The sequence below is a fragment of the Pteropus vampyrus genome, unplaced genomic scaffold, assembly GCF_000151845.1.
Source record: "Pteropus vampyrus isolate Shadow unplaced genomic scaffold, Pvam_2.0 Scaffold28, whole genome shotgun sequence".
NCBI classification, from domain to species: Eukaryota; Metazoa; Chordata; class Mammalia; order Chiroptera; family Pteropodidae; genus Pteropus; species Pteropus vampyrus.
Window position 1 is genome coordinate 521,879 of NW_011888809.1, and position 10,095 is coordinate 531,973.

Sequence of the window (10,095 nt, forward strand, 5' to 3'; positions counted from 1 at the left end):
CCCCCGCCCGCCTGCCCGTTGCGCGTGAGCAGCGCGCGGTGCTCGGCGTCGCGCTTCTCATCCTCCGCGTTCATGGTCATGAAGCGCAGCACCACGAGGTTGAGGAAGGCGCCGATGACCGTGAGCCCTGTGAGGATGTAGACGAAGCTGAAGGCCACATACTGCGGCTGCGTCTGCAGCGCTTGGTCCTTCTGCAGCGCCACGTAGTCGCCGAAGCCGATGGTAGTGAGCGTGATGAAGCAGTAGTAGTAGGCCTGGAAGAAGGTCCAGTGCTCGTAGTAGGAGAAGGCTGCGGCGCCGATGCACAGCGTGCTGATGCACGAGAAGAAGCCGATGAGCACCATGTTGGCCATGGACACATCGGCGCGCCGCATGCCCAGCCCCCTCTTGGCGCGGTGCAGCAGGTACCTCACGAAGGTGTTGATGCGCTCGCCCAGGCTCTGGAACATGACCAGCGTGAGCGGGATGCCCAGCAGCGCGTAGAACATGCAAAACACCTTGCCGCCATCTGTGCTGGGCGCTGCATGGCCGTAGCCTGGGGGAATGTGGGGGGAAGAGAGCACACACTATGGGGTCGCCCTTCCGGAAACCCTCCTCCCTTCCCCCTTCCCTGCTCTTCGCCTTGTAGAGTCTGGCCTCTCCTTCGTTCTAGCTGAAGAGAAGACGGCACACAGTTGTGAGCATATCCTTGTCCCCCCCCGCCCCCCCGTGCTAGTTCCTTATTGACGCTTTCTCCTTTACTCTTGTGATGACTCGATAGGGTAGGAAGGAAAGCAGGAGGAAACAGGGAGGGTTAAGTGACTTTCTCAAGGTCACACCGTCCGGAAGCAGAGCAACCTGTATTTGAACTGTTTGCTTCAGAGACCTGACCTGTTTTCTCTACCTAGAGAGGGGGCTGACCCGTGGGGCTGTTAGGAACTTTGTCCAGAGGCAGAGGGATAGTTTCGAGGGCACTGGCAAGTCAGTTGGGATACCTGGGTTCCAGTTCAGTGCTTATGAGCTTTGGATCTGTTCTTTGTCGTCTCTGGGCCTCAGTTTCCTTGATTCTAAGGGAGAAGGTTGGACTGAATGGGTTCTGACATTCTGTCATTCAGTGTGGAGGGAGGGAAACTGAGGCATGGATGGCTCCTTGATGACTTCCCTGTTGCCAGCCAAAGCAAATGGGGACCTCCACTCTCCCTGAGGCCGCTGGCCTACTAGTGTCAGAGAAGGAGAAAGGAGATGGCACCCCCCGCCCCGCTGGACAAATTAGTGCCCCAGAGTCCTCATTAGTCTGGACCTCAGGATTATCCTCTGTGCCTGACCCCAAAGGTGGGTCTGTCCTCATGGGGAGGTGGCATTGACCTTGTTAAAAAAGAGCCCCGGTGTTACTATCACCAGCCAGACGATCCCAACCCCTGTCTCCCCCTGCTCCCCGCCGCCCCAAGCCAGGAGTCAGGCAGAGGCAAAGCCTCCATCTGAGCCAATCATCAGATGGCCTTCAGTCACGAGTTCTGCCTGGAGACAAGGAGGGGAAAGGACCCTGGATGGGAACTCAGAAGCCCTAGGCACAAGTTCTGGCAGTGTCACTGGTGGCTGCGTGACCTTGGACAAATGACTCCCCATCTCCGAGCATGTTTCCTCATTTGTAAAATGGGGCCTACTGGTCCTTGCCCTGCTTCCTTCACTGGGCTGTTAAGATATTTATTACTTTCATTAATAGGATTCTTATAATAAAATAATGCTGGCAGGCTTTCCAATTTTTCCTCCTTTCTAAGCCTTATCAAAACTTAAGCAAATGTTACTTCTTCCATGTAATTGCCCTGGATTCTTCACAGCTGGAAGTGATCTCTGCTTTGTGTGGTACTGAGAATGTTTAGTTTTGGACTCCAGGGCCAGTGTTACCTCTGCCCCCCAGCTCTGTCCCCCAGGACTCCCAACTACATATGTACAGATAAACACAAGGTTGGGGTGGTAGGGTAGGCACTGCTGGACCTTATCATCTTCCTTTCTAGTTACTCCCTCCTCATTGCCAGCCATGCCATGGAGTATACCCAAAACACATTTGATGACTGAATGGCAGGGCAGGATACTGTGTGCTTTGGTGTCTGAATTCAAATCCCGACTCTGCCATGAACTGTGTTCTTTTAAACTTCTCTGAGCCTTAGTTTCCACATCTGTAAATGGGGTTAATAAGTAGCACCTGCCTCACAAGGCTTTTGGGGAGAAATAAGTGAGATCATACATTTAATGCACTTAGCCTACAGCTTGGTACATATCAAATGCTCAATAACAGCTCATTATGATGAGTAATTAGTGAAGTACCAGATTGCCCTCACATTTCCAAGAGAGCAGCCGGGCTGGGGGGCAGCTCAGTTCCAGTAAAGTTGGCATCTCTGTCAGCCTAAGGCCATTTGGTTCTCAAAGCTCAGAGAAGTCTGGGGACAGCTGCTTAGAGTGTGTGAGGCTGCGGGCTGCCCTTAGAATGGGCTTCCCTGGCTACCGCCACAGCAGCTAGCTGGTGATTGTGCCAGGAGTCTGGACAGCTGAGCTGGTGAGCCACCCTGCCTGGCTCGTCCATGCCTCAGCAGGGTGAGAACAGATTGTGCCCGCCAGCTCAGCCATGGCAGCCAGACCACAAGTCACCTCGACAGCTGGGCAGGCCCTGAGCCAGAGTTGCTTCTCATTCTGTCCTTCCCTGTCCCCCAAACCAGCACTACACAGGACGTTGGGGAGGGCATGGCACTGTGGATAGGGCTAAACAAGGATCGGGTAGCATGGGCCTGGGCCCAGCCCCTCCCTCCCCAAGTTCACATATGTTGGCTGTGTGACCTTGGGCAAATCCATCTCCTTCTCTGGACTTTTCTTGCCTCTGGGGGCGTTGAATTACAGCTGTTAATCCCACCTGGCTGCCAGCCACACCTGCCATCAGGGGTAAAAGATGAAAGTACTTCAGAACCTATGCAGTTTGTGACCGAAGCAGTGGTGACAGCAGCCGTGATGGGATCTCACAGGGGAAAGTTGGCCTGACATTGCAGTCCTGGGGGCAAGAGCAACCTCTGTGGGGTCAGGCAGCCTATCCCACCCACCATGAGGGAAAAGGACCCCCTCTTGCCACCACCACTACCTCCCCCGTTATTGTTCATGGGTTGTGACTTCTCCTGGCCCACCATCCTTTAGAAAGACCCAGTGCCCACCTGCCTAGAAGCCTCACTGTCCATTGCAGACTGCCTGCAAAGCCCTCCAGTTTCGGGGGGGCTCTCCCCAGTCTGAAAACAGCCTGTGTCCCAGCTTCTCCAGTGCTTTCCTCACACCGTCCTCCTCCCTGCCTCTACCTGCCCAGGTCCTGAGTGCCCTCATGCTTTCCCTGTCTCCCAGCCAGAACTGAAATCTCCTTTCCTTCCCCACCTCTTGTTGAATTTAGTGGTTTTCAAAGCAAGCGACATATCCAGGTTTAACCAAAGGCTCTTATCAGGCCAGAGCTTCATGCCCCACTATAGCCATTGTCCTGTCCAGGGAGGTGGCCCCAGCCTGGACATGCCTTACCCTTGGGGTCAGATGCCCCCCAGGACCCATCCTCACTTCCTATCATAGGCTGAGGCTTAAGGTCTTATCCTTCAGGTATATTTTTAACTGTAACTCTCAAAAACTTTCTACGAGGTCATTTTTATAACTCTCTCCATTTTATATTTGGAGCAATAAAGGCTAGAGAGACCTCGTGAGTTGGCCAAGGCCACTGGGACTTTCTGACTCATTGCTAATTCTGATATCTCAGAGCCAATTTATCACCCAGGAAGGGTGACCAGAATGGGAAACTGAGGCCCTGAGAGGGGAGCATTCCACTTGGAGCCTCATTCTCGGGCACTGCCCTGAGCTGTACATGGCAGGACTAGCAATAGGAGCACGACACCCAGGGAATCAGATGCTTCTCCAAGTATCGGGCCCAGGGTCAGCATGTGCCTGCCCCTTCGCCCATTCCATTGTCACTAGGTGAAAGGACAAGGGAGCTACGAGGACCTGCTGACGTGGGCGCCCAGCTTGGAGGGACGCCAGCTGGGGTGGAGCCACTCCCAGGGGACCGTAGAACTTCTGGGAAGTAATTGGGAGTTTGGCAAGTCCTTTCTGCCTGCCAGCAGGCCTGCTGCCTGCCTGGTCCTTGCCCACGTCAAGCTGGAGTTTATGAGGGAAGGAAAGGCAAAAGGTGGTCCCCATCTTCTCCCTCCTCTCTAGCACTGTGTCTCTGGGTGAGGGGTTCCATCTGTCCTTGTGCGTCACTGATATATATGAGGCTGTGCCCTGACCGATTCTCTGAGGATCCTCCTTCACAGTATCCGAGGGACTGACCAGCCGGAACTCATACCCTGACCATGAGATTCTAGCCACTGCTTCTCAGAGCACTGACCAGGGCTGTCCCGGCCCCTCTTCTCCCAACTGCCCTGCCCGAATCCACCAGACACTTAAAGGTTCTCAGAGCCAGACAGGCCCTTAGTGATCATAGGGCCCAGTGCTTATGTTGTACAGATGAGAAAATGGAGGCTCAGAGAGGGAAAGTGACCTTCTCTAGGTCACACAGCTAGTGAATAGCAGAGCCAGGACTATAACTATGGACACTCAGTTCCAAAATCCATGCCCTTTTCTCTGCCCTCTGGCTCAGTATGACAAAGGTTGACCTGTTCACTCAACCTTCCTGCATGGGAGCAACTGAGCTAAGAGAGGGCCTTAGAACCTGGCTGGAGGCATAGAAAGCACCTGAGGAAGCTAAGTGATTGGACAGAAAAATTAATTATAAATACTTTGAGACAACAGGAAAAATAAGAGGTGAGTCGAGAACCCTTGGGTGTCATTTCTTCTATTCTCCTTTTGACATCACAAAGGAGCTAAGAAACTGGCTGAAACTCTGCCTTCCAGGGAGATGCAGAGAGTTGGGGGTCCAGCCGTACCTCTTAGTGGACTTTCTCTCCTTGTGGCCTATTCTAGTCAAAGCATGAGTCTTAGCCCTTGGTAATGGCCTTGGCTGAACTGGGCTCAGCTGCCTGTTTCCCACTGACTTCACATGCTTGCCGGCCTGAGTGCTTGACCTTATATCCCTGGTCTGGCTGGCCACAAAGCCAGAACACTGGCCACAGCCTTGGATGGAGGCAGGAGATCGGGGGAGCACAGCCACTGGAGCCAAAGAGCTTTCAACTTTGGCCAAATTACTTAATCTTCCAAGTGCCTCAGTTTCTTCATCTATAAAATGAGAATAGTAATATACTTACCTCATAGAGGTGGTGTGGGGGATTTGATGAGTTAGTAGACTTAGAATGCTTAGGACCTTGAGATCAATAAATATTAATCATTAGTATGAATATTTTGGGGAACATCTAGATTAGATGGTCTTTAATGTTCCTTTTGGCATCACCATTCTATGATCAGTGTTTCCCAAAGTTAATTTCCTGGAATATCAGTTCCACGGACTGTTAATAACTGTTGGATGAGAAAAGGGTTGCTTGGTTAAATTAAATTGGAGGACGGCTGAATTTAACAAGATTTGTTATCATTTGATTTCAGTGTCATGTTATCAGAGCCATACACGTGTTAACGTGCAAAGTCAATCAAAGTTGGGAGAATGCGCTGTTTACTCATTCATTTGACCTTCCAACGCTTTTTTCCCAATGTATATTGCTGGACACGTGTTTTCTGGAGCCTAGTTTGGGAAACGCTCCTCTGCAGCATTTCAAGAACTCTAAGGTTTGTCTTCCAAGACTTTGGGATTCTCTGATGTCCTGTCTCTGGTTGGCTTAGCCCTCTTGTAGGTTAGAAACACACAACCCTTGGCAATGCCTGGCTGCGATCTGTTTCCTGGTTCCCTGTAGACCTAGTTATCTAATGTAAATATGGGCACTGGCTGGGCTAATGTTTGCCCTGAGGGAAGATGGATGAGTGACCGGTGCCCAAAGGCTGTGAAGTCTGGGCCAAGCTGGCCTCATACAAAGCTGGACATGGGGCGGGGCCTGGCCTCAGGTTGTTGTCTGGGCCTGGTGGGGCAGCCAGAGAAGAGTCGGGGCTCAAGTGAGATAGAGGCAGCTCCAGGGGCCTGGCTGAAAACAGGGCCTGAGGCTGGGCCTGAGGCTCAGGGCCACTCAGAAAGGCCCAACAAGGACCCTGCCTCCTCACAGACAGGGAACAACCTCTTTGGTCTGGAGATGGCAGCAGTGTGGAGCCAGGAAGTGGGACGGGAGGCTCGCAGGAGCCTAATTGGTGTGTTAAAGGAGATGAGGTGGAAAGAAGCTGGCAGCAGTGCCCAGGCCTTTGGGAGGGAGGGGAGAGGCTGCCTGGGTTGGTGGACTTGGGGAGAAGTGCAGGCCTTCCCCTCCATCCTGTAGAGTTCGGCTCAGATACCACCTTTTCCAAGAAGGATTCCTTCTGGGATCCTTCCCAGAGCTGGAGGGGCCTCTCCCTCTGCCTGGCTCAAAGGCCTGGTACTTGTGCACTCACATCTGCAGAATTTTACTGGGCTCTGAGCTCCCGGAGGGCCAGCAAGTCCCCCCAGTATCCTGCACAAGGCCTGGCGGTAGCAGCTGCTCAGAAAATGCTCTTCAACCCAGACAGTCCTGAAATCTGGGGTGCAGAGAGGAGAAACCCTCCCTTACACCCCAGCGGGGGAAGGGGAGGCGGCCTTGGTAGAGGGCCTTTAGTGACTCATATCTCCTGCCCTCCCTGTGGCCCCTAGGCCCCTGCAAAAGGAGGTCAGCTTCAGGGCCTCCGAAGGAATCCCCTCTGCCCGGGGCCTGGCTAAGGCCCATGCCAGCCCTGGGAAACCATCATGGCCTCATGGACCTGGGCTGGGGGAGGGACCAGTACACAGAACTGGGTCTGGAGTTTGTCCCTTCCAGGCCAGAGCTCCCAGGAAGGACAGCTCTGAAGCATAGCACCCTCCCTCCCTCCACCCTGCCCCTTTCCAAGGCCTCTCTTCCCATTTTCCTGCCTCCTCTTTCAGTCTCTCACTCCCTACCAGCAGGTTCGCTCTTTACCCCTGCTTTCCTCCCAGACTTGGCAGTGGAGGCCCATTGCTTCCTCTTCTCTTTCTTCGAGCTCTCTACCATCTACAGGTGCCCCTATTACTCGAATTCAGGGTCCTCTGGTAGAAGACAGCCCCCACCACTCCCATCCCCCACCTTCCGCAGGCCCTCGAGATCAGGGGGGAGCTGAGGGGGAGGGTGCTGGTGTCATGGAAAATCCCTGCGGCAGCCAAGGTCAGTGTTTGCAGACACAGCCTGGCCTGGAGCCAGGCCTGCCTCTCTGGCCAGCTCCCTCCAGCCTATCCCAGAGGCTGGCTTTGCACAAGGGCCCTCAGAGGCACCCCAGGGCTGCTCTGGGTACCTGGGACCAGGGGCTGCAGGGGCAATCAATTCTGGAGTGTGGGAGACTATGTAGTTCAACTCACTCATTTTATAGAGGGGTACACTGAGGCCCAGAAGCGGGCAGGACCGGCTTGCCCTAGGGCATAGCGAATCAGTGACAGAGCCTGGACTGGAATCCAAGGCCCTCTGTCTTTGCTCTGTCCTCCCTGCAGAAAGGGGCATAAAATCTGTTCTGGAAGGCCAAGGAATGGTGAAGGCTGTTATAAACTTCCATTAAATCAAGGGCTAGCTTGAGGTCGGGCTAGACTTGAGGCTGGTGATGGGGCCAGAATAAGTAGACCCAGATGATCAACCTTGGTCCTTGACCTCAAAATACTTTCCTTCTGAAAATGAATCAGATGAAACTTCTCAGTAAAAGCATTTTGAAAAACCTCACTGCGTACAAAGAAGAGGTCATTATTACACAAATTATGTAAGTCAGTGGCAACAGTGGGAAATGTTTTAGGAAGAATTTAAGACAGGGGCTGTAGTTAGGCTAGAGGTGGAGAACTTCAGCTGGAGTATCAGGAAGGGCTTCACGGAGGAGGTAGCCTTTACCCTGAGCTCTGAAGGATGGATGGGAAATGCAAGGTTCTGACAGAGAGGAGCTGCTGAAGCGAAGACACAATGCTAGGAAGAACTTCAGCTGGAGTATCAGGAAGGGCTTCGCGGAGGAGGTAGCCTTTACTCTGAGCTCTGAAGGATGGATGGGAAATGCAAGGTTCTGACAGAGAGGAGCTGCTGAAGCAAAGACACAATGCTAGGAAGACACATGGAGTGTTAGGGGCAGAGAAAATAGACCTGTCTGAGACTAGTGGGCATTCTCACAGATGAGGAGCAGGGGCGACCAGCATGCTCTCTCATGCAGGCAGCTTCATGATACGCATCAGGAACCTTAGATATGTGTCAACCCGCTGACCCTGCAATGCCATTTCTAGAAATCTCTGCTGGGAAAATAACCAGAGATTGGAACAAAGATTTACGAACAAGAATGTTTATAGCATCATTTTCATTGTGAAAAATTGTAAACAATCCAAATGTTCACTGATAGGCTTGGGTTAAACATATTAAGGTATATTTACGTGTTGGAATATTGTGCAGCCATTAAAGGGCCGTGTTTAAGGAGTCTCTTAATTACATAGAAAACTACCATAGAATGTTAAATAAAAAAGGTAGGATAGAATTTATTTATGTATAATGAAATCCCACACTAAACATATCAATATAAAAAAATGTATCCATACACACATGCAGAAAGAGAAACTGGGAGGAAATATACTAAAAAGCTCATAGGGTTTGTCTTTGAATTATGGGCTCATAATTAATTTTAATTTTCTTTTATATATTTTATATTTTCTACAAAAATCAGTTCATTTTTTATAAGTAGAAAGTGGTGAATATTATAACACTAACAACGACAAAATTTCTGGTTTTCTTGGAGCAGAAAGTTCACTAGGGTAGTGAAGGGTAGATAAGGTGGGCAAGGGTTAAAATGTGAAGCGCTTTGAAGGGTAGGCACAGGAATTCAAATCTTGACTTGAGGGCAATGAGGAGCCACTGATGGCTCCTGAGCAGGGGACCGACATGCCAAAGAGGTGTCGAGCAGGACTTTCCTGGCATGCTTGTGAGGGGCTTGGAGGTGGGAGATGGGGCAGGAGGATTCATTAGGAGGCCTCTGCATGATCCGTTGTCAAGTGCTCAGTAGTGTACTGAGTTCAGGGAGGGGAGGGGAGGGGAGGCGGAGGAACGGAGGAGAGGGAAGGGAGGAAAGAGTAGATGCACAATATGTAAGATGTTCTTGCCTCTGTGGGTTTAAACTGAATCTCCATTAGGGCAGGGAATTTTGTCTCTTTTGTTACTGCTCTATTTCCCATGCCTAGAAGGCAGCTTGGTACATAGCTGGCATTTGATAAATCTATGTTGAATGGGTGAATTAGGAAGAGAAGCATCAAAGATGAGCATGAGGGTCGAACGGGATGGAGACAGGGAAGATGGACAGAGTGCGAGGCCCAGAGCAGGTAGTGTCACAGAACAAGGCAGCAACCCAGGTGTCTTGGCCAGAGAACTGACTTGGGTCCTATGGAGTCTGTTCTAGACTAGCCACTGTACCAGGTGGCCATGGCCCAGGCCCATGGCCTTCCTGCATCCTTATGAACAACAGGATAGGACATGTGTGAGTTCGGAACTTCTAATAGATTGGATCTGGTGGGGTTCGAATTACATGAATCCACCAGGGACAGCTGGCATTGAGGAAAGAATTCTACAGAACACTTTAAAGTGTACTTGGCCATCTCAGCAGATCGCCAGAGATACCCAGTCTTCGTCCTCTGTGTGCTTCTTGAAAGGCTGCGTCTGAAACTTTGACATCTCGCTGGTCTGAATCCTACACTTACACTTTCTGGCGCTTCCTGTTTCGCCCATGGAGAAGTGAGTAGATGTTGGCATCCCCTTGTCAGACTCCCCCCGAAAGGGCTGCAAGAAGTCCTGCTGGGTCATGGAGGCAACAGTGGGCAGTCCAGGTGTTCCCTGTTGTCTGCATTAGGTGTCCTTGAGCTGAGCATGCCCAGAGCCTGACTGCCTGAAATCTCGCCCTGTGGGCGGTGTTATAGGGGTGGGGCAGGGCTCCAAGGGACAAGGGTGCACAGAGTTAAAGTGCACCTAACCAGGAGTCGGAGACCTGGCTCCTATCCCAGCTCTGCCACTACCTTGCTGTAGGAGAAGAGTTGGCAAACTT

General features: G+C 51.7%; 1 protein-coding gene across 1 annotated transcript in view; it reads right to left on the reverse strand.

The window, feature by feature from the left end:
• The window catches only part of KCNK3 (potassium two pore domain channel subfamily K member 3), a 10,313-nt gene extending 456 nt beyond the window's left edge, over window positions 1–9,857 (reverse strand). The window contains exons 1-2 of the mRNA XM_011356612.1: window positions 9,755–9,857; window positions 1–535 (exon numbers count right to left, since the gene is read on the reverse strand). Coding sequence (XP_011354914.1) covers window positions 1–535; window positions 9,755–9,857 — 638 coding nt within the window. The remainder of the gene's footprint in view (window positions 536–9,754) is intronic.
• Between the last annotated feature and the right edge of the window lie 238 nt (window positions 9,858–10,095).